The following is a 25,629-nucleotide window of genomic DNA, read 5'->3' on the forward strand; positions in this document are numbered from 1 at the left end:
ATACTATAAACACCTTTGTGCACATAAACTAGAAAATTTAGAAGAAAGGGATAAATTCCTGGATACATATACCCTCCCAAGACTGAACCAGGAAGACATTGATTCCCTAGACAGACCAATAATAAGCATTGAAATTGAATCAGTGATAAATATTGTACAACTAAAAAAAGCTCAGAACTGGATGGTTTCACAGCTGAATTCTACCGGAGGTACAAAGAAGAGCTGGTACCATTTCTATTAAAACCATTCTAAGAAACTGGGAAGGAGGGACTCTTCCCTAACTAATTCTATGAGGCCAACATCATCCTGATACCAAAACCTGACTGAGACACAACAACAACAAAAAAGAAAACTTCAGGCATTTTCTTCAGGCGTGCAAAAATTCTCCACAAAATACTGGCAAACTGATTGCAGCAACACAGCAAAAAATGTATCCATCACGACCAAGTAGGCTTTATCCCTGGGATGCAAGGTTGGTTCAGCATATGCAAATCAATAAATGTGATTCATCACAAAAACAGAACTAAAGTCAAAAACCACATGCTTATCTCAATAGTTGTAGAAAAGGCTTTTGATGAAATTTAACCTCCTTAATGTTAAAAACCCTCTATAAACTAGGTATTGAAGGAACATACCTCAAAATAGTAAGAGCCATCTATGACAGATCCACAGCCAGGATCATACCGAACTGGCAAAATCTGGAAGCATTCCCCTTGAAAATAGGCACAAGACAAGGATGCCCTCTCTCACCTATTCAGCATTAGTATTGGACATCTACCCAAGCAATCAGGCAGGAGAAAGAAATATCAGGCATCCAAATAGGAAGAGAGGAAGTCAGTCTGTCTCTGTTTCAGACAACACAATTCTATATTCAGAAAACCCCATAGTTGTGGCCACAAAGCTCCTTAAGCTGATAAAAATTCTTGTATTTTCTTAGTAATCTTCTGCTTGGTTTTATATCCAATATTGAAAGTGTGATATTGCACCCTCCAACTGTTATTGTTGAATTATTTGTCTTTCATCTCCCCATTCTGTATTCCTTTTCACTTTCAATTAATATATTTTAGTACTTTGCTTATACACACATATATACACTCATACACACACACAGACACCCTATGTAATATGTAATGTAATTTGTGAGTTTGAATTATCATCTGTAGTTACTTGCTTTCAACCTCAAAAACTTCCTTTAATGTTTCTTGTAAGGTAAGTCGGCTATCAACAAAATCTCTTAGTGTTTTTTTTTTTTTTTTGAGACGGAGTTTCGCTCTTGTTGCCCAGGCTGGAGTACAATGGTGCGATCTCAGCTCACTGCAACCTCCACCTCCCCAGGTTCAAGTGCTTTTCCTGCCTCAGCCTCCCGTGTGGGGGATTATAGGCATGCGCCACCATGCCTGGCTAAATTTTTTGTATTTTTAGTAGAGAGGGTTTCTCCATGTCGGTCAGGCTGGTCTTGAACTCCCAACCTCAGGTGATCCGCCTGCTTCTGCCTCCCAAAGTACTGGGATTACAGGTGTGAACCACTGTACCTGGCTTATCTCTTAGTTTTTATCTGGGAACATCCTTATTTTGCTTTGACTTTTGAATGGCAGTTTTGCTGGATATAGGATTTCTGGCTGATAGGTTTGGGGTTTTTTTTAATCTTATTTTATTTTATAGTACTTTGAATATGTTATTGCATAATTTCTGGCCTTCATTGTTTCTGCTGAGAAGTCAGCAGTTAGTTTATTGGTGTTTCCTTTTAAGTGATGAATTATTTTTCTCTTGCTGCTTTAAAGATTTTTTTTCCTTGTTTGTAACTTTCATAATTTGTACTTTTATGTGTCTGTATGTGGATCTCTTTGTATTTATCATACTTGGAATTTGTTAAGCTTCCTGGATGTGTGTTTTTCAATAAATTTCAGAAGTTTTAAGCTATTGTTTTTTCAAAATTTTTTTGCTCTTTTCTTTCCTCTGGGTATGCTCATTATGTGTATGTCGGTGCACTTAGTGGTGTTTCACATTTTTCGGAGTCTCTTAATTTTTCTTCGTTTTTTTTTTTCTTCATCTACCTGTCTTTCTGTCTATCTATCCGTCCATCCATCCATCCAATTTTGAGACAGGGTCTTGCTTTCTTGTCCAGGCTGGAGAGCAGTGGTGTGATCATAGCCCATGACAGCCTTGAACTCCTGAGTTTAAGGATTCCTCCCGCCTCAGCTTTCCGAGTAGCTACGACTACAGGCATGCACCACCACACCTGGCTAATTCTTTTATTTTTTGAAGAGACAGAGTCTTGCTATGTTGCCCAGGCTGATCTCTAACTACTGGCCTCAAGCAATCCTCCCTCCTCAGCCTCTCAAAGTGATGGGATCACAGATAGGAGCTGCCATTCCTGGCCTTGTTTTTGTTCTTCAAATGTCATAATATCCATTTGTCTTCTAGTTTGCTGATTATTTCTTCTGGCAGTTTGACTCTACTATTGAGTCCTTCTAATTAATATTTAATTTCAGTTACTGTAGTGTATAATTTCATAATTTTCATTTTTAAAAAAAATGCTATCTCAGTTTCTTTCCTCTTTCATTTGGACTTGTGTTTATTTCTTTGGTCATTGTTTAATTCTTTAATCACGGTTCTTGTTAGTTCTTTGAACATATTTACAATGCCTACTTTGAAGTATTTTTCTATTAAATTTGACATGTGGTTACCTTCACAGGCAATTTCTGTTGCTTGCTTTTTTCCCCCTAGTATGTGAATCATACCTCTCCATTTCTTTACATACCTTATAATTTTTCATTAGAAAATGAACATTTCAGTTAATATATTGTGGATACTCTGGATATTTGTCCCATGATTACACTGGGGCTAGTTATTGTTGCCTGCTTGGGGTTTTTTTTTGTTTTAGTCACTTTGCTAAATTATTTTAGTACGATTTCATCCCCTCTCACTTCATAGTATTAAGCTTCTGATGTTGTTTGTTATGGAGATGTATCTTTGGGTATGTCCTCTGTTACCCTGGTATGGTTTTGGCAGAGCCCTTTCTCCTTTTACTGATTATAACTAGATTTGAAACTACTAATCTCAAGCTTATTACTCTATCATTTGCAACATTTTGGGGGGACATAAATTTCTCTACAAACTAATCCAATAAGTTTGTGGCCCCTTTGAAAGAATTATTTTAGAGGTCAGTGTTGACATTTATCCCGAACCCAGTGGGCTCCTCTCAGTTGTCTCTTTACTCAGTTCTCTCTTCCTGTATAACCTAGTCCTTGAATCTTTGAATCTTTTTCTAGTTGTTGTTCACCACAATCTTAGATGTTTTTCATAGACTACTTAGGCTTCAACTTTATGCCCTGTTGAATGTTTGAATTTTTGGCAATCTGAAAGGTAAACAGAAATCAATGTAATTTTAAGGTTTTTTTTTTTTAATATAACAAGGGAGCCTGAGTGTTTTTTAGTGTGTTTTGATAAGGACTATTTGTAATTTCATTCTATAAACTGTCCTTTGTATATTTTTAAGTTTCTCTACTTTTCTGATAAGAACAATCACTTCACTTGTAGTATGATTTGATGTTAAGTGTAACTAGAAAGAAATAATAAATTCTGATCAGAATATTTTGAACTTTAATTTCACTGAGGGATTATTGTATCATTAACAGAATTGGTGATGAATGGAGAAAGAAGATTTGAGAAAGGAGGTGATAACTTTAGTTGTGGTTTTTTTTTCTATATTTGATCTTATTGGAGCTATAATCTAGCACTTTAATGTTAACATTTATAAAAATTAATATATGTTATTTTAAATACAGAGTTAATGCTAGTAGGAGCAGGACTGTGCAAGATTAAGTGTGGAAAAACTGGAGTTGGACAAATGGGCCTATCATTCATTTCCATTGTGGTCATCACTTATGTGATTTTTTTGATTCAACTCCAGAAATATTTACGTTGTTGGACACTGTTTCTAGGTGACTTTAGTATGGGAAGGGGTAAACATAGACAAAAATCCTCCTCTTGCCACCGCGCCCGGTCACATCTTCAGTACTTTTACACATGCCTGAAGGATGAAAGGAGGATCAAACGTGGATCTTGTGTACATTATTTTGTCTAGATTCTTTGCTTGCTTTTATTTTTTCACAGATCTGTTAATTCTTATTACCAGTTTTTTAGGAATCTTAATGAAGACTTAGTGGCATCTCTTATACTTGTTATATGTTAACCATTTTTGAGGTTGCAGGAGGGCCTTAAAGTGTTTGCAACTACCAGCAATTAAAGGAGATTAAACAGCAACAACAACACAACAACAAAAACTTAATCTTCATCCTGTGTTGGGTGGAGTTTGGCAAAAGACTTTTTTGTGTTATCAAAAGGAACTTACTTAGGAGTCTTTCTGTTTTGAGATTATTTTTATAGACAATATTTGCTTTTATTTAGAAAGAGTTTAATCTAGTAAATAAAACATATGCTTCTAATGATTCCCTTTGAAAAAATATGACACTTATTTAAGGGTTAAAAATTTGAAAGAAAATACTGTTATGAATACAGCATGTCTTTGATACATCTTAATTAATCAGCACTTGTGATTTGTCTTGCGCTATTTTAACTCTTGGAGAAACAAAGAGTAAAGTTTCCTTGAAGGAAGACATAGAGTAATGGGGAAGCTTTGTATGCTGTTTAACTGCCATAAAACATAGTAAAGATAGAGAAAGTCTTAGAGAAGAGTTATTATTTGAGCTGGATTTTGAAGACTAAAAGGAGAGGTTACTGTGCTAAGGAAATTAGAGAGGTAATTCTGCCTAGCAGGACCAGCATGTAGAGACACATGGGCATGTGAAAGAGCATGCCTTCAGAGTAGCAGATGGATTGGCGTCATTCAATGATAAGGACTTATGAGTTGGGGAAAGCAAGAATGTGATGCCAGACAGGCTTATTGGGACCAGCCAATGGAAGGTATCAATCATGAGGGAGTACTTAGAGGTTTGGATTTTACCTTGTAAGGATCAGAATGCTATGAAGGATTTTAAACCATGGTATTATATGAACAGATTTGTGTGTTAGTATAGTAGAGGTTTCCTTCTGGTGTGCCAGGGCATATAACATAATGGGTTGTAGGTGGGCTGGGATACTATTCTTATTAACTAATCCTCAAGGCAGTTGTCTGGGCCAAGGATCACTTAGGCTTTTAATTAGTCTCTTTTGGTCAGAGTAGCCTTGTCTGTTTACTTCACATGCTTTATAAATATTGTGACTTTCCAAATGTACTATGGCATGAAAACGCTATAGAAATGTGTGTATAAGATAAGTAGAGTGTGACCATTTAAAAATGTTTTATAGTAATCTTGGCCATCAGTTATCAAACTTTATGATCTCAGAACCTCTTTATGCTCTTAAAAGTTATTGAGTACTCTACAAGATTTTATGTGGTTTATGTCTATTGGTATTCACTATACCAGAAACTAAAACTGAGAAACTCAAGTACAGTCATGTGCTGCATAAGGATGTTTTGATCAGTGACGGACTATATACAACAGTGGTGCTGTAAGATTATAATAGAACTGAAAAATTTCTATCACCAGTGACATCTTGATGATCCTCACTTTGTGTAGGCCTAAGCTAATGTGTTTCTGTGTGTGAGGTTTTAATTAACAAGTTGAAAAAATGAAAATTTTAAAAATAGAAAAAGCTTATAGAATAAGGTTATAAAGACAATGTTTTTGTGCAGCTGTACAGTGTGTTTGTGTTTTAAGCTAAGTGTTGTTATAAAAGAGTCAAAAAGTTAAATGTAAAGTTTATGAAGTAAAAAGTTACAGTAAGCTAAGGTCAACTTATTATCGAAGATTTTTTTTTTTTTTTGATAAAACAAATGTAGTGTAGCCAAAGTGAACAATGTTTATAAAGTCTACGGTAGTACAGTAACATCCTAGGCCTTCACATTCACTCATTACTCACTGACTCAACTAGAGCAACTTCCAATCCTGCAGTCTCCTCTTTAGGTATACAGTTATACCACTTTTTGTACAGTAGTTTTTACTGTATCTTGTCTGTGTTTACATATACACACCAACACTTACCATTGTGTTTCAGTGGACTCCAGTATTCAGTATAGTAGCATGGTGTATAGGTTGGTAGCCTAAGAGAAATAGGCTACCCCATATAGTCTAGCTGTGTAGAATACTGCCTCATCTAGGTTTGTATAAGTACACTCTATGATGTTCCCACAGAATCACCTAGTGGTTCATGTCTCAGGATAGGTGTTATTAAGTGACACATGACTGCGTATATTTATTCATTTTAAAATAACAATAATAATAGAAGTTAACAGCTTAATGAAAATTAACTATATTTTCCAAAACTGTAAAATGTAGAAAGAAAAGTAGCATTATTTTAAATTTTTGCAATCTTTTTAATGTCTGGTTTAATAGAAAGCAGATTCTCATACCTGCTTCAGTAATCAATCTGCTATCATACATATTTTTGGTTTAGGCATACAAAGGGAATCCAGGCTCACATAGATATGCAGTTAGAAAAGAGAATAATATTTTAAAAGCCTTCTCAAATAATTTTTAATATTCTTTTTTGATGCTAAATTAAAACTTGACAAGCAGTAGTTTCTTTCAGTTTAGTTACAATGAAAATCTGGCATATCAATGAATTTTTATACTAGTTTTCCTGAAAATCTATTAGTGTTCTCATTTTTAATGGATTTTTTTTTTTTTTACCCATGTATAATTTTATGATGTCATATATGAGTCTTTTGGAAAATAATTGATTGAGTCATGCAAATCTTCTAAATGTTGACATATTTGATTATATAATATAAAAAGAATTCATTCATTAATATTATCACTGGCATCAGAAAAGTTTTAAGTATTGGGAAATGGTCAAATTTACAGTGGAATGCAAGTTTTTCAAAATTCTAATTTTCTCTTGAAAACTTGCATTTTAGCATTGACAATAAATTACATTCAGTTGTTTTCCTTTGTGTAGGAAGCTTACTTTCATTTTTGAGAAAATGTCAGATATCCCATTCTGAATAATCAATTTGTCTTTAGTCATTCTTTTAAATCAAAACAGTGTTACATAGGAAGCCTCTTCACTAGCAATTTTATGCATACTTTTATAAAATTTTTATAAAATACTTTTATACATACATTTATTCTATATATAGAAGTGATTTTATACATACTTCCCCTTTTGTCACACAGAATATTAGAAAAGATACATATGATATGAAATTTACAAAACTAATAATTTTTATTGCTTTACTTAAGGACATTCTTAAGTGAAGTTGGCTTTGTGTTGTTGTTGTTGTTTGTAGTTGTGCTTGTGTGACAGTGAAGAATACGATAATTACTAATTCATTTGACACTATTAGCTTGATTTGTGCTAAGGCACCAGCAGTTGTACACACCATTGCTTTTGCACCATCAGTACAAATGTCAACAGAATAAGAAAGGCAAATAATAGCTAAGTATTATCATGAAAATAATTTTGACCATGTGGGCCCCCTGAGTTTCTGGGACTTCTAGGACTCCATATGTTATACTTTATTGATGGGTGATTCTTTGAGGAAGTATGGAGGGTAAGGGAACACAGACATTATGTCTCGTCTACCAGCATCCTTTATCCTTGTCTGTCTTAAACTCTTTCTGCCACATACTATTAATACCTTTTTTTTTTGAGGGGAGGGAGGGTGGGTGTCACAAGTTATGTATTTACTTTCATATTTCTTGACCATTTTCCTATTGTCTTGCCTCTTTACTGCTTCCTCTGCTGTTTCCCTTTACAAAAGTTTCTTAACCTCAATATCTTTTATATTACCTAATTTGGTATCTTTTTTATTACAATATATTTCATATTTCAGGGTCACAGTTTTCTGGAAAATATTCAAAAGTGTTAGTGTAGTGCAGTGGAAAGTTGTTTAGGCTTCGATTCAGATAGATGTCATTTCAAAAAACCCTACTATTAGTTGTGTAACTTTGGACAATTTGTGTAAATCTTCTAAAGCTTTATTTTCTTAAGTCCAAAAATAACAATAATAATACCTTAATTTGAAAATATTGTTAGGAGACTCTGCTTGATAGGATTAGCAAAATGCCTATCATAGTACCTGGCATATAATGTGTTCAATAAAAAATACTGGCCAGTAGAATTAAAATTGATTGGACAGGACTATTCTTAATAATTCATTTTGTTTCTTTTATTGTCCCTTTGTGTGCATAATTTCAGTAAAATGAACAGCAAAAAGAAAATGTTTATTAAACTTTTAATGTCCCTATACACCAAATAAAATTTTATGGTTTTATTTGTGTGGATTCTCTGAGAATGGTTATAATTTGGTTAATATGTCATCTTCATATGGAAAATTAGAGTATTATATTTCTAAACAAGAAATATATATTATATATAATATATATAAATAAGAAAAATATATATATATGTGTGCATATATATATATATCTTCCCAGATCATACTTGCGGAAACCTAGAGACTTCCTAGAATAGTTATATTGTGTAATTATGTAGTTGAAACTCTCTGAATCCTAACACTGATTCTCTACCTCTGACATCAACTTAATCTTTGATAACTGCTCTGCCTAGGAGAGTGGGATATGCTTGGGAAATTTTCATAAAGTTATGTAAAGCACTTACAGCACTGTGTTTTAGATTTCAGATTTATTTGGCATTTAAAATACATGTAAAAAATTGGCATGAAGTCATGATTCATTAAAACATCCTAATGATTCTTTAACACTAAAATGACAGCTGTTATATAGTAAGTTGCAAGAAAAATAGTACTCTGGACTCTATTTGGGAAAACCAGAATATGTTGAAGAGCAAATTATTTTAGAATTTCATTTGGTTATACCAAGAATTTGTTATTCTGTGATTTGGAGTTATATATTCAAATCTTAATTTTTAAAAATTGAATAATGTTTTTTAATTATATAATTGCAGATAGCCTTTATAAAGCTTCTTGGCAATGTGAAGAGTCATTTTTCTTAGTTTAAGTTACAATTTTTGTTAAACGTTTTGAGTATTTCTATGTTAGTTTGGCTTTACAACTCTGTTGAATAGGTTGTTAATAACTTGAGAAAGTTAAACTTTGAGGTAACAGATGTTTGTTACTTTTTTCTCTTTTTATAAGCTATTTGAACTGCTGGGACCTGAAGGACTTGAACTTATTGAGAAACTCCTCCAGAACAGAATTACAATTGTGGATAGATTTCTTAATTCTTCAAATGATCATAGGTTTCAGGTTCTTCAAGGTAAGAAAGTATGCAGCGGTCATTGTAATTTAAAGGAAAGATTCGTTGGTTAGCAAATGTTTTTAATGTAATTACTTTTTATTTGGCCTATTATATAATTCACTGATATTACTCTGTTAAATAGATTTTAGATATGGCACATTATGAAAAAACATAAGTGACCTAAATAGGAGGGCAGTGTTTGGGTATGGCAGTTTTTGGTAAAAGTTAAAACTACTTAGAATACACAAATTTTCTTCTTTTATTTTGCATATAGGAGGTACACTTGCAGGTTTGTTACAAGAGTATATTGTTTGATGTTAAGGTTTGGGATATGGGTTCTGTCACCCAAATGGTGATCATAGTGCTTGACAGGTAGTTGTTTATCCCTTTCCCTACTCCCTCTCGCTGCCCTTTTGGAATCCCCATTGTCTCTTGTTTCCGTCTTTGTGTCTGTGTATACCCAGTGTGTAGCTCCCACTTATAAGTGAGAACACGAGGTATTTGGTTTTCTATGTTAATTCGCTTAGGATAATGGCCTCTAGCTGCATTCATGTTGTTGCAAAGGACATCATGTAGTCATGATTAATTGAAACATTCTAAAGCTTCTTTAACTGTAAAATGACAGCTGTTATGTAGTAAGTTGTAAGAAAAATATTACTATGGACTCAACTCAGGAAACAGAACAATGCATATGTACCATGGTGCATATGTACTGCATTTTTGTTATCCAATCCACTGTTGATGGGCACTGAAGTTGATTCTGTGTCTTTCCTGTTGTGAATGGTGCTGTGATGAACATGTGAGTCTGTATGTCTTTTTGGTAGAATGATTGATTTTGTAGGGGGTGTATACCTAGTGATGGGATTGCTGGGTCAAATGGTAACTGTCTTAAGGTCTTTGAGAAATCTCCAAACTACTTTTCGTAGTGGCAGGACTAATTTATATTCCCACCAACAGTATATAAATGTTCTCTGTTTTCTGTGGCTGAGCCAACATCTGTTATTATTTGACTTTTTAATCATAGCCATTCTGGCTGGTGTGAGGTGGTATCTCATTGTGGTTTTGATTTGCGTTTCTCTGATGATTAGTGTTGATGAGCATTTGTTGGCTGCTTGTATGTCTTTTATTGAGAAGTGTCTGTTAATGTCTTTTGCCCATTTTTTAATGTGGTTATTTGTTTTTTGCTTGTTGATTTAAGTTCTTTATCGATTCTGGATCTTAGGCCTTTGTCAGATACAATTATTTTCTTTTATTCTATAGTTTGTTTGTTTACTCGGTTGACAAGTGATACCTAATTAAACTAAAGAGGTTCTGCATAGCAAATTTTCTTTAAAAAGAAAATACATATATACTTACTATGGGCCAAGTAGTAGTGTAATTTCTCTCCAACTTTTTATTTTGAGAACTTTCAAACCCTGTAGTTAAAGTTACAAGAATAATACAATGATCACTGTTTACCCTTCACGTAGATTCATTAGTCATTGACACTTTGCTCTTCCTAGACCCTTTACACACACATCTACTGTTTAAATTTTTGCTCAACAATGACAGGAAGTTCTGGACATCATGATACTTTGCCTATAAAATCATTAGCACATGTCTAAGCACAATACAATTATCACACTGAGCAAATTGAACACTGATAGTATCATATATTACATATATTTTTAAATCCCAGAAAAATTAAGAAGAGTTGTCTAGGAAAAAAATTACTTTTATATAAGCTTGACTTAAAACACAGTTGATGTGAAACTCAGGTTTTAAGTGATAAATAGGAAAACAATTTTTTTTTTACCTTTACCACAGTGTTTTTTGCCAGCCTTACAAATAGTTTTGGATTTTAAAAAAGTATATGAGCATAAGAAACTTGGCAACTGTCTTCAAACTATTCAACATCTATTCCTTCTTGCAAGTTACGTCCTCATTTTCTTACATTTATGATTATGGCACTAAAAGGAAATGATAAAAACAGCTATAATTTAAATCTAAAATTTCTGACAGATTTTCTGTTTCTTACAGATTCTCTTGATTACTAATAAATGTTCTCAGAGCCTCAAGTTCCTTTGAGATTGTAAGAAACTTGAAAAATATGAATTTAGCAACTTTGTCTGCAGGTCTCTTCATTCTTTAAGTGTATTGAACACTTCTACTCTGCCTTCATCCAAGAGCACTCCCACCTTGTAGTAGTCAGTTCTCACACTGTAAACAAAGGAGGTTTAATTGGCTCACAGTTTCACATGGCTGGAGGCCTCAGGCAACTGGTAGAAGGTGAAGGGGAAGCAAGGACCTACTTCACATGGTGGCAGGAGAGAGAAGTATGTGCAGGAGGAACTTGCCAAACACTTATAAAACTATCAGATCTCCTGAGAACTCAATCACTATCACTAGAACAGTATGGGGGAAACTGCCCCTGTGATCCAGTCACCTCCCACAAGCTTCCTCCCTTCACACCTGGGATTATGGGGATTACAATTCAAGATGAGATTTGTGTGGGGACACAAAGCCTAACCATATCACACCTGTTGAATAGTATATAATCAGAAATTGCAGTAAGCCAGCAAGGTTTATGAGCATCTAAAATGGGTGTCTGCCAAGGAAAATAAATGAGTTTAAATATCTAGTCCTGCAATGTAAATTCTGAGAATTTGGTATTTCATTTTGTCAGTCTCCTAAATATTAATAAAGAGATATTTACTGATTCTAGCTTTTGTTTTTGAGACAGGCCTTCTCCCTCTTGCTCAGGCTAGGGAGCAGTGGCACAATCAGGGGTCACTGCAGCCTCAACCTTCTGTGCTCAAGCTATCCTCCCATCTCAGCCTCCCGAGTAGATGGGTCCACAGGTGTGCGCCACCATGCCTGGTTAATTAAAGAAAAAAACATTTTTTTTTTTTTTTTTTTTTGGTAAAGATGAAGTCCCCCGTGTTGCCCAGGGTAGTCTTGAACTACTAGCCTCAAGCAGTCCTCCCACCTCAGCCTCCCAGAGTGTTTGGATTACAGGTGTGAGCCACAGTGCACAGCCTGATTCCAGCTTTTAATAGTAGTAATTTATTAATGTAAAGTTTAATATAAGTCCAGCTTTACATATTTTTTGGAAACTGTAGATGATGAGTTTTATTTATGTTTATTATGTTGATTTCATAAGTTTTATTCTATTAGGATAGCTTCTTAGAATCAATACCCTTTTCATATCAGTGTATTCTGACATTGCTATAAAGAAATACCTGACACTGGGTAATTTATAAAGAAAAGAGGTTTAATTGGCTCACAGTTCTGCAGGATGTACATGAAGCATTAGTAGCTTTTGCTCCTGGGGAGGCCTCAGGAAGCTTCCAGTCATGGCAGAAGGCAAAAGGGGAGCAGGCATCTTACATATCAGGAGAAGGAGCATGAGAACAAGGGGGAGGTGCTACACATTTTTAAACAACTGTTCTAAAAGGATACAAGCCTGTACATAGTTCTTCAGAATAACTGTGTGTTAGAATTACTGTTAAGGATATTCATTTCATTTTTGCATGTCAGTCTCTACAGTTAACCTAACCCAGCAAGGAGAACCATACATTCAAACATTCACTGCTTTACAACTTGATTTTTTGAAATAGCCTATTATACTCAGCCTTACAGGATTCCAGTATGTTCTAATTAGGACCTTTTAAGCTTTCTATGAGGTAGACATATTTTCTTCTTATAATTTTAATTTTATTTAGATGATCATAAGTATGTATAGTATTTTGTTACTGTCACATTTGCTTAAAATGTTAATTACATTAGCATAGCATTTAGTATGTCACCTAAAGTATTTACAGTTTTATGCTTAAAATCTTTAACATTCGTTTCTGATAAACACATTTTTAAACATTCGGCTCGATATCTGTGTTGCTGATTGTGTAATTTTGCAGATAAGTTAACTTTTATGAAGAGTTCAGAGTACATGTAAAAATTGGCAGAATGTTGCATTCTTTTTCTAACACTGAACGCTAATTATAAATTCTGTTATAGTAGGTATGTAATACTTAATTGGAGAACAAGAAATAAAAAACTTAGGAAAATGCTTATTTCAGAACTGTAAAATTTAGTCCTAATATAGATGAGATTTTATTTTATTTCATAATTCTGAGACATATTTTCCTTTTTAAGGCTTATAAAGCCATTGTAGAAGTTTTCCCTATGATTGAGATTTTAATGACTTATATCCAGAATCATGTAATGGATCAGTAACAATTGTCTGAGAATTGTGAAGATTCGACTTAGAATGAATTAGAAAGCTAATTTTCCCATCTTGATGCTATGTTTAATTCCTTCTCTGTTCTGTATTGGATGTTGGAATATGATAAAATAATTTGCACTGTGCTCTGTCAGGGTATGGACCAAGTTTCATTCTTCATTGTCCTCCTAGCCTAGCTGCAGTGGCTAGAACGGAGTAGGACCTCAATGCAATAAATGCTTATTGACTTGGATTACTTTCAGCTACATTCCTTTTAGTTCCTTTAGAACTTCAGTAAGTGAAGATACTGTTGCTGTAAAGATTTAAACAAGCACAGAAGGTAATCCTGTTGGAAGAAAATTTTTGTTGAATTTTGAATTGACCAAACCACAGACCTAAAGTGTACTTTGTAAACACTGAGATTTAATTCACTTGGTTTTTCCATTTTTAAAAAAAAACCGTGTTTCCGTAAAAAGGTGGACTATACTTTTGCTTTATTTGCTTTAGTCATTGTCTCAAATATGTCTTGAACTACTGCCAATAAATTTTATGTAATCTATAAATAACTAAGTAGTAACATATGTGCAACTTAACTGCTTAAGGTCTATTACATGGAGAAAAGTTATTTCTAATAGGGAAAGAGTTTGTTTTTTTACTATATTAACAGTAAACACTAATTAGTATTGATAATTATTATATTTATTGAAATTATATAAACAAATAATTTCAAATGATAAAATTGAATTTTTAGGTTCCTAATGTTATATGTAAGAATTTTTAATGTGAATGACATTGAACTGTTTAGTCTGTAGGAAGAAAATACTGCTGACTTTTCTTAAACTACCATGTAATTTTATTTAGATACTGTGATTTTTAAAAACTCACCTTAAAACATGTAATTGAATGTGCCAGCTTTAAAAAATGAACTGTTAGAGCATTATATGTTGTGGGGTGGAGGAAGGAAATGGTTTTCATGAAGATTAAATCATATTCAGATTTATAAAACGTTGTGTGTCTTACATTTGCTTCTTAGACAATTGTAAAAAAATTTTAGGAGAAAATGCTAAACCCAATTATGGTTGTCAAGTCACTATTCAGTCTGAACAAGAAAAGCAGTTAATGAAACAATATCGCCGTGAAGAAAAAAGAATTGCCAGACGAGAAAAAAAGGCTGGAGAAGATTTAGAAGTTTCAGAAGGACTTACGTGCTTTGATCCTAAGGAATTGCGGATACAGAGGTAATAAAAGAAGCTGAAAAACACTTGTGTTGTAATTGCTGCTTTTACATATCATTATCATTTTTTAGTTTAGTCTCAGCAGTATAGATGATTTTTACTTAAAGTCACATTTTCTTCATAGAAGTTTGTTTTATGAATACCTGATTTTCTGGGATAAGAAAGCAATGGTCTGCTTAATTATAATATTCTTGGTCACATCCAGGTAGATAAGAAATTTAGATTATAGAGGTAAGAAATTTAGATTATAGAGGTAAGCTATTTTTAGGTGCTGTGTACACACCACTAGGTTAAGATTTATATAGCTTACATAAATTTATTTGAGATACATTTTATTTCTATGCTTAACGTACCTTTTTAAAAATGTTGTTATTTAGAAGTAGGAGAAAAATGAAATATAAGCATTATTTTACTTGATTCTTTAAATACTGAAACACATTTCAAAAAGGAAATGTATACCTTGTTAAATAAACATCTTTGAATTGTGAAAAAACAAAATTAGAAAGAACAGTAAATCAAACTTACCAGGTGGTGTTATCTATAAATAATATCTGAAAATGTGCTGAATCCTATTTTGTCACCCAGAAGATTTCAGGATTCCTAAAATCTTCCTTTGTGTAGTTTAATTTCTTCTTTTTTATGGTGGAAGGCTACCTCCCAATATTTTTTATAATTACATTGTTTTATTGTATGCATTACCTTTAAACATAAAAATTTCAAATTAGGCCTATTTTTATATTTACAGAGAGCAGGCACTTCTGAATGCTAGAAGTGTTCCAATTCTGAGCAGGCAGAGAGACGCAGACATTGAAAAAATACATTATCCCCATGTGTATGATTCCCAGGCTGAAGCCATGAAAACATCAGCATTTATTGCTGGTGCAAAGGTATGTCATTGTTATATAACTACTGTTGAATACTATGTCTATTCTAAAGAAATGATGTGTAGATTTTCCCTGTTTCCTTCATGAGTCTAACACTAGTTGACTATGCTAAATTTTATTTTAAAGTATTGGGGAAAATGACGTAATGTGGTGTATGTAAAGCTCCTGACATATAGTAGATATTCAGAACATATATGTTTCCCTCCCTTTTATTATTTCTGCAGTTTGTATTTTTGAGTTTTATCAGTTGCCTCGCTGCTTGGCTAAACTTTATACTGTATGTTGTACATTTTCCTAATTATATGAATACATTTGTATTCAGGTGTACCATCTGATTAGTGTATACTTTAAGATTTGTCAACATACTGTGGCCTGTGTGTTACGTAAAATACCTGATATGTTAATGCTTTGTGTGAGTGGTTTTTTGCATTTGTTTTTGTTTTATTTAGATTTGTTTTCTTTTAAATTAGCTAAGTTTATTTACCAGTGCTTTGTTATAAAACAAGTGGTGTTTTCTCTCTCTCTCTCTCTCTCTCTCTCAAGAATATTTACCAGAGCAAGTGTTTTATTTTTTATTATTACTGGATTTTTATTGTTGATGTTTGTAGATGATTTTGCCAGAAGGAATCCAAAGAGAAAATAACAAGCTTTATGAAGAAGTAAGGATTCCCTACAGCGAACCAATGCCACTCAGCTTTGAGGAAAAGCCAGTTTATATCCAAGACTTAGATGAGGTGAGATGAGCCTTTTACAGAGTTGATAGTTTTGAGGCTTGGTATGTGGTATGAATGAATTTATACTGGAAAAATTGTTTTAAAACATTATTAGTTGGCAAATATAGTACAGACATACATAGTTGGTTACTAGACAATTATAGTAGGAGAGTTTAAATTTAAAAAAATATACACTATATCATACATTAAACAAATGTGTGTATATTTTTGTGCATATATTTCTGTGTTTCATGTTTTTTTTTTCAGCTAAGATTTTGGTTTAACTTATGTACACTGATTTAAATAAGATGTTAAAGGATTTGTTTATTGTATTGATTATATCAAATGATCAACCTATAGTAAAAGAGAATACATGGGGGGGCGCAAATTCTAAGTAGCTTTAAGAATTTATTTTTTCGGAATTTTTAAATTTTGAATTATGTTTGACCTGTGGAAAACTGGCATGAATATTACTATCTTTATATCCTTCACTTGGATTCACCATTTGTTAAAATTTTGTCACATTTGCTCTATTTCAAAATATAATATTTTAGTTTATGTTAAAGTATTCATATTATTGAAAGTTAATCTTTTCCGTATCAAAATTAAGTTGCTGTGGTTTTTCAGATATGTTCTTATAGAATCATTCGGAAATAACAAAAAATAAAGGCAAGCAAAAACAGCAGCATAAAGCATCATAAAGAATACTCTAGCCTGGGCGACAGAGCAAGACTCTGTCTCAAAAAAAAAAAAAAAAAAAAGAATACCCACAGCCAACCAAAATGAACTTCATTCTGTGTATAGGTGTCCATATGTATTTTCTTTTACAAAATGGAATTACATCATACCTACTGTTTTGTGTGTGTATATATAGTTATATGTGTCTTTCTGTATCAGTAAACATATTTCTGCAGTATCAATTTATCACTACATACTATTCCATTTTATGCCTTTATTCTAAAATAACTTATTATTGTTATAGTTTGAAGTTGTTTTTTACAATAAGTTTTTATAGTAGAATAAAATTCTAGTTATATCTTGTATATCAGAAGTACTCGTAGAACTTTTTAATAATCCAAGTGCCTTGCTACTATTTAAGTCCTAATCTCTTCAAAGAGGTCCAGGTAACAATATTTTGGGAATGATTTTTTGAAGCTCTATGGGTGATTCTAAAATACAGCCAGGACTGACAGCCAATAAAATTAAATAATTATAATACAATTGTTATAAACCTTATCAATCATTATAAGCAGTATCATCAAGATTTATTAAGTTTTATGTATTAAATATTTAATATAAATTTTTTTTTTTGAGAAGGAGTTTCACTCTTGTTGCCCAGGCTGGAATATAATGGTACGATCTCGGCTCACTGCAACCTCTGCCTCCTGGGTTCAGGCAATTCTCCTGCCTCAGCCGCCTGAGTAGCTGGGTACAGGTGTGCACCACCACACCCAGCTAATTTTTGTATTTTTGGTGGAGATGGGGTTTCGCCATCTTGGCCAGGCTGGTCTTGAACTCCTGACCTCAAGTGATCAGCCCACTTCCACCTCCCGAAGTGCTGAGATTACAGGCGTGAGCCACCACACCTGGTCTAAATCTTTAAATTTTTAAAAAAGCATCATTGACATTTATTTAAATTAATAATGAATGAAGCAGGCTTTTTAACTTTTCTATCATAATTATTTCTAAATAAGTATTTTGTTCATTTTTATTTGGATTATTGGAGTAAAAGAGTTTTTCTGAGTAGGTTAATTCCCTCTGCCACTGTAGTGTCCATATCTTATGTAATCTAATATATTCATAGACTCTGTGGATTAGGATGTGGAGATTTTTGGTGGGCATCATTATTCTGCCTACCACACGTGTTGTAGATGACCAGTTTTTTTTTTTTTAACTATTCACCTATTGAAGGACATTTATTTTACTGATAGTTTTTGGTGATTACAAACTGTATTCGTCTGCCATAAAAAAGACCACAGACCAGGTGACTTAAAGAGCAGAAACCGATTTTCTCACAGCTCTGGAGGCTAAAAGTCACCGATCAGGTGGTTGCTAGCAAATTTTGTTTCTGGTGAGGATTTCTTCCTGGCTTGCAGGTAGTTACCTTCTGCCTTCTTCTTGTGTTCGCACATAGCCTCTTTTCTGTGTGTGTATGAAGAGAGACCTCTGATGTTTCTTCCTCTTTTTTCAGGGTCCCCAGCCCTATCAGGTTAGGACCCCACCCTCATGACTTCATTTAACCGTAATTACCTCCCTAAAAGTCCTATCTTTAAAACAGTCACATTGAGGGGTGAGGGTTTCAGCATACAAATTTTGAAGGGCATAGTTCTTTCCATAACACAGATAAAGCAGTTATAAACCTGGTATGCAGGTTTTTGTGTGAATATAAGTTTTCATTCTGTTTAATAAATGTCCAGGAATGCATTTCCTGGGTCATATTGAAACTGCATGCTTAGGTTTTTAAGGTACTACCAAACTGTTTTCTAGAGTGACTGTATCATTTAACATAGCCATGAGCAATTTGATGATATAATCCAGTTTCTCCACATACTAACCAGCATTTGGTGTTGTCACTGTTTTTTATTTTTATTGTAGCCACTTATATTTGTATTTTTATATATTGTTTATATTTTTATTTTAGCCATCTGATTGTAGTGATTTCTCATTGTGGTTTTAATTTGTACTTTTCTAATGGCTAATAATAATTGGGGAGTAATACATTTAAGTGAAATTTGTCATTATAAGTAAGTAAACCATTTGCTGTCATATTACTGTAGATATTGATCCTGCCAGACATCATAAGCTTGAGTAATAATACAGACCCCAGGAGGAAAAACGGACATTAACAGAATGTCATATGGTTTAGTAGATGTTTCTTTTGTCTTGGATCTTTTTTTTTACCAGGTAGGATCTTTTATGTGTCAGAGAAAGTGCTATTGAAGATGAAGGTCTGTCATTTTTCACTGAGATCATAATTGCATGCTATTCCTAACTGTCCTAAGATGCTTTTATGTCCTTTTACTGACTGTCACATTGGATAAGTTTAATAACTTCTGTAATTTGATCAAAAACTTAAGGATAATTTTAAAATTTTAGAATCACATGCAAAAATACCATTAATGTCATTAAATGGGTTTTGTACTTTCTTGGAAAGGGAACAATGTAAAAAATGTAGATGCGTCTCTTGATTCGTCAAGAGTCACTCAGTTGGAACTTTTAGAAATCTAAGTCAAAGCAAGCAAAGGTGACAATTTATGCCTTTTCTACCTGGATTGTCCAGAAGTAAAACTGCCTGTGTGCCCAGCTTGGACATATAGGCTCAGATGATGTCATCAGATTTTTTTCTCCTCTTTATTTCTTTTTCTTTCTTTATCTCCATTTCCTTTTTTTTCTTTTTCCTCCCCTCTTTTCCTCCTTTCTCTTACCCACCCCCTTTGGTGTTTCTCTTATGATTTTTCATCCCCTGATTCCCAGATAGGCTTTCTCCATATTACCAGGGAAAAATGTATGGCAGCAGCAGCAAACATGACTGTTTCTCCATACTATAGTCCCAGAAGCAATGGGGATTTTTTTCTAACCAGTTCTGCCAGGAAAACAAAAAAACCTCCTAGGATGAACTCTGATTTTCCTGACTTAGGTCACCAGTTCATTTCTGAACCAATTCCTTTCCCTGTGATGTGATGTGAGTGAGGTTCTTACTGACACACGGCTGCTCACTTGTGTATCCTCATTATCAGCTCCCCATGAGCCACCAGGAGTCAAAGGGGAGTTTCCCAAAGGAAAGGAGGGTGCTAATATTACCCTTAAAAGTAGGATGAGAAAGATGCTAAGAAGACAGAACTATGTCTTTGATATTTTTGGTGAGAAACTCAGGTTTACTTCTTTGTTGGTGTTAAATATGTTGATTTCTGTCTATTTCTACAGTTGGGACTTCGATTTTTTAAGAGTCAGTAGAGTGTTGTTCAGCAAAAATGGACTACTGACCCAAAGATAATACTTGGTTTAGAAAAGTAATATAAAAGATGCATATAATATTTCATTTTAAAATTTAAGAAAATTGAGTCCTATAAAATCTGATTGTAAAGAATTTAAGATTTAAGTTTTCTATGAGCCTAGCTTCTTGAATCCTGTGCTTATAGGCGAAGTTCTGGGAAAATAAAGAATAGAGTATTATCTCTTATCTTAAGTTACTCACTGTAGTGTATCTGTTCCATTTCCATGGACATAAGTGGTACAGTTGGGTTATGTTGTACAAAGTTCTATGGCAGCCGAAAAGGCAGACTAAAGAGATCAAGGAAGAAGCTTTCATGAAGGATAATGTTGAAGGCATACACGTTTGCCAGATAGACAAAGCAGGTAGAGGTGTATGCCAAACAAAGGTTGTTGCATGAAATTGCTGTTACCTTTGGACATCAAGCCCTTCAGTCTTATTAGCATGTAGGCCATATATGGAGAGCGCCAGGAAATGAGTCTGGAAGAAGACAATTGCCTGCACATGAAGGGCTTTGAAAGACCATACTAAAAAGTTTAGACTCAGTATTGTGGGAAATAGGAGAGTAAATGATCAGGTGTTTTCACTTAAAGGAATTGCTCTGGCTGCAACACAAAGTTGAAGGTTAAGAGTAGAACTGCTGCAATAATTCAAGGAAGAAAAGCTACAAGCCTAAATTAAGAAAGGGGCAGCCTATATATACAGAGGACAACTGAGAGAAATTTAGCTGCTAGTGTATGTAAGACCTGATGACTGATTAAATAGGAGGGGATAAGGCAGAGAGAAGAGTTTAGAATGAGATATAGGTTTTTTGTTTTGAGCAGTGTTGGTGAGTGATAGTGCCATTTACTAAGGTGAGGAATAGGAAATAGGAAAAACTTCTGTGCATGTTCAGCATACAATGTTGGTTAGGAGCAAGACCCCTGAATCTAGGCTGAGTTTCAGTCTTCACTATCCCACATTCTGTCTGCCAGACTTTAGGCAAGTTGCTTACCTTTCTGCAACCCATGATTCAAATTGCCAGGTGAGGCTAGGCTTGTATCAAGGAAATTTAGTATTTGCCAAATTAAATTAGAAATTTAATTTTTGCTCCATTTAATTTGTGCCACATTTGTGTTTCCTTCCTCTTGAAATTTATGAAATCATCTTTGCTATGATGTCTGTAAATTTAAAAAAATGGTAAATTCAATTTTTAGTTTCAAACTTCATAATTTATTAATATTTACTGATATGATCTCTTAAAAAGGCTGTGATTTCAAGGCCATGGTTCTGATGAAATTGATGGCATGTGTGACAGTATAGTAAACAGCCTTGTGGGATGCTTTAGAAAAAGGCTTTTTAATTTGGGGAATGCCTGGGTTTTAGTGACATTTCATTATCTTCAAAGTGATCTCATGAAAAGGATCCATACTCTGAAGTATTTTTCTGGATGCTTCTATGACTTTCTTGCCTTCGTGATTTGATTGAATCAAAGTATGTTGATATAACAAAAAGACATGGGGAGCCAAATAGTCCAGGTTTGTCCATTTATTTGCTCAATGATGTTATTCAGAACCCAGCTTGTTGATGTCTTTCTACTCTCCTATCCTCATTTTTTTTGGCTTTTCCTCAAATTAACTCTCATCATGACTGTTATTCCAGGGTCACTGTGCAAAAAAAGTCCAGTAAGAAATAAGGACTGCATTTTCTTGTGTCTATTTTAAGAGTGAGGAAGTATTTTCCAGGACTCAAGGGAAACAAGTTTGCCATGTTTGGCTTGGTGAAACACATGATTTTGTGAAAGAGGCCAGATTTTTCTGAATAAAAACATGGATTTTCATTAGAGAAAACAAAATGAAACAGTGATTGTGTGTGGACAACTAACACTGTCTATTATAGGATGTGTCAGAACAAGGTTACTGGGATCATTGTAGGCTATGGCTGTTAATGAAGACTTCTTGTAGAACATGAGACTTGTATTGTTTCTTGACGGCTTAGTCTGTGGGCATCGATCTTCATCTGAAACAGTGATATCAACTAAACAATTGTTTCCTTAATAGAGCTGTTTTGGGGTATACAGAGAAAATAATAACTCTTGACTTCATGTTGCAAATTTTGTATGGAACTGTCATGAAATGTTGGGGATTATGTCTTATCTGTGACATTTTTTATAGAGAATCTTCAAAATTAAGTTTTGTATAAAAACCTGGTGACTGTCAACAAGGCCATGATTTCATGTGTTAGAGTATTATTTAGAGTGCAACTATGGAAACTGTAAGGAAAAGCTTTTAAAATTCTCAGTTTATTCTTGAAAGTAATTGGGGATTTTTGATACATTCAGTGTGGTACATGCTTTTAATAATTATTATTTTCTGTTTGGGGTATCAATAGATGCTTAATATGTTTAAAAATGATATATTGGATAATCTTCCTTATAAAATTATAAATAAGATTTTTATCAATTTTTGACTCTCAGCAATTATTTAAATTATTAAAAAAATAATGTTTACTTGTTATGAAAATGCTTTATCATTCCAAACTATGAAATGCTCAAGTCTCATTTGAGGGGAAATACTGTCTGTCTATGCTTTCTAAGTAAGAATTCATTTTGTCTGTATGCCCAAAACCTTTTCAGGATTGCAGTACTGTATAGTCTACTGGGAACACTTGCAAACAGATAACTAGAAAAGGGCACCAGCTGCTTCAAAAATACCTGCTAAACTACAGAAAAAGTTATAACTAACATCTGCCTCTAGGAGTAATCAAAGAAATTGTTTTCTTTACAACCTACGCTTTATTGATTTTATAGCAGGAAATTAGAATGGAGATTAAAAACTTAAGAACATTGAACTGTCCCAGAATGATAATTTTAGAACTTGAATGAATTCAGAAATCTGAAAATTAAAGAATTTAAGTTATATTGTGGAAATTTCAAATCGCTTTAGAACTGGATTTAGTCTATGTCTTTCAATATGTCAGTGAGTTGTGGTTTCACAGACCTACAACAATACACAGAAATATTTGATACTTACAGGTTGCTATTTATAGATTTTCTTCTTGTTATTTGGTTTGAAAGTACATATATATTGGTTATTGGTCATCAGTAATAATTTCTGAGCTCATGATTGATGCAAAGCATTGTGGTAGGAGTTACGGTGGATACACAGAGGTTTAGAACTATGATCCTGGCTTTAAGGAGCTTGCTATCCAGTTAGGTAGGACTGATGGGAGTTTACCCCATCACCATCTGCACATTTTGTGACACAAATCAAGTTAAATTATGCCTCTGAGTTTCAGTTTTCTTTTCAGACTATTTATTTTGATGATTACATGAGTTAGCACAGAGAAAATGTATAGCTTTTTTTGTGATATACTTTAGGTGATCAGTAAATTCTCAGCACAAGAAATGCCTATATAAACTGTACCTTCAGTTAATTTCTCACATGGATAGCTGAGTTTTGTTGTTTAATCTGGGAACCCTTCATATAAACATCATATAAACCCTGGCATATCACGTCCACCTTGACAGCAAGAGGTTTAGAGAGGACATGTTTAAATTTGATCCAGTGGTGCAAATATCAAAGTGGTTAACTAAACATAGGTTGCCTCATATAATTTTGGTAAATTTTAAATGTACCAGGGAATCAGTATGTAAAGGGATCTCAATGAATTATTAAGCAATTGGTATAATATCATGTTTTGTTACACAGCTTTCATGATTTCTTCCCCTAAATGTTTTGCTTGTCCCTTCAAATCTTTACATATTACACAAGAAGTTCAAGCAAAATATTTTTCTTATAGGGACCCCTTCTAAACCTGTATGTTTTTAACAGAAATTTTTCTGAGTAAAATATACATTGTTCTTTCCAGAGTAGATTATATTAAATTATTAAACATAGATGAATCAGAAAACCTATTCACTGTGTTGTGAATGGGTGGGACATTTGATAATAATTCTCAGTTTTGCTTATACTTAATAGACACCTGGGAACTGTTAAGAAATGTACAAATTATTATTTCCCACCCCCTGGCGAATGAATGAAAATCTCAAGTGTTGACCAGCAGCCCCTACCCTGAGCATGAGGAACCTGTTTTTAAAAGCACTGGCCACAAGTATACATATGTAACAAACCTGCACGTTATGCACATGTACCCTAGAACTTAAAGTATAATAATAATAAAAAATAAATAAATAAATAAATAAATAAATAAACCAAAAATAAAAAATAAAAAAAAATAAAAGCACTGGCCTCAGTGCATCCTTTGAGCTCATCTCCAGTTGTCTGTAACTAAGTCCTTCCCCTACTCTTTTGAGTTGTGGGTTCAGTGTATTTGGAAAGCTTATACTTTGAACTTCAGATCTCATGTAGAGAAACATAAGAGTCAACGGGATTTATAAGTTACTTCCCTAAATTTAAAGATAAGGTGACCAATCATATATATAAATGGCCTCCCCACCAAAGTCTTTTCTCTGCCTGCCCTCCTGTCCTCCCTGTCTTCCTTCCTCCTGTCCTTTCCTCCCCTCATTTTGTTGTGTTGCTTTATTTTTTGTTTTGTTTTTGATGTCTTTTTTGAAAGCCAGGTGTATTAAAATATCATTTGACTACTATAAAATATACTCTTTTGGGGGTATAGTGTAGTAGATTTTGTAAATATCAACACAATCAAAAACAACATTTTCATCATGTCAAAAACTTTTCTACTGCCTCTTTTACCTCTTTCCCACTACCACCAGTTCCTGCAGACCACTGGTCTGTTTATTTTCCCTATGGTTTTGACTTTTCCAAAATATCATATAAGTATCATACAATTCCTTGTGTAATGCTTATGTATACATCATATAAGTTACTTGTATAATATCATGTAAGCGTCATGAATATTTTGAATCAGGTTTCTGTCACTTAATGTAATATATTAGAGATTCATCTATATTGCTGTATGTTTCAGTACTTGTTTTTTTTTTTTTCATGGCTGAAATGTATTACATTTTGTGTCTGTACTTCAATTTTTTCATTCTCCATTTGAAGTACTTTTAGCTTGTTTGCAACTTTTGCTGATTATGACTTAAACTGCTATAACTGTTCGTGTGCAGTTATTTGTTTGAACATGTATTTTTGTTTTCCCAGGCTAAATGGGAATGGAATTGCTAAATTGTACAGTAAATATGTATTTGTCTTTGTAAGAAACTGGCAAACTGTTTTCCAAAATGAATGGAGCATTTTGTATTTCCAACAGCAATGTATGAGTATTCCAGTCACCCTATATTTTTGTCAGCACATAATATTGTCAGTTTAAAAATTTTTAAACATTTTACTTAGTTGTGTAGTAGTACCTCATTATGATTTTTGTTTGTGTTTCCCTAATGACCTATAATGTTTAGCAGCTTTTTGTGTCTTTAC

The 25,629-nt window shown here is 33.5% G+C and overlaps 1 protein-coding gene across 8 annotated transcripts in view; it reads left to right on the forward strand.

Annotated features, from left to right (window-relative positions):
* The window catches only part of ASCC3 (activating signal cointegrator 1 complex subunit 3), a 372,625-nt gene that overhangs the window by 71,880 nt on the left and 275,116 nt on the right, over nucleotides 1–25,629 (forward strand). For all 8 annotated transcript variants that reach the window (XR_012433590.1, XM_005552273.4, XM_074037396.1 and 5 more), the window contains 4 exons: nucleotides 9,125–9,245; nucleotides 14,462–14,666; nucleotides 15,409–15,550; nucleotides 16,156–16,281. Coding sequence is in view for 7 of the 8 variants with exons in the window: in XM_005552273.4 (XP_005552330.3) it covers nucleotides 9,125–9,245; nucleotides 14,462–14,666; nucleotides 15,409–15,550; nucleotides 16,156–16,281 (594 nt within the window). In the remaining variant the exon portion in view is untranslated. The remainder of the gene's footprint in view (nucleotides 1–9,124; nucleotides 9,246–14,461; nucleotides 14,667–15,408; nucleotides 15,551–16,155; nucleotides 16,282–25,629) is intronic.

This window comes from Macaca fascicularis, chromosome 4, assembly GCF_037993035.2.
Source record: "Macaca fascicularis isolate 582-1 chromosome 4, T2T-MFA8v1.1".
Classification (NCBI taxonomy): Eukaryota; Metazoa; Chordata; class Mammalia; order Primates; family Cercopithecidae; genus Macaca; species Macaca fascicularis.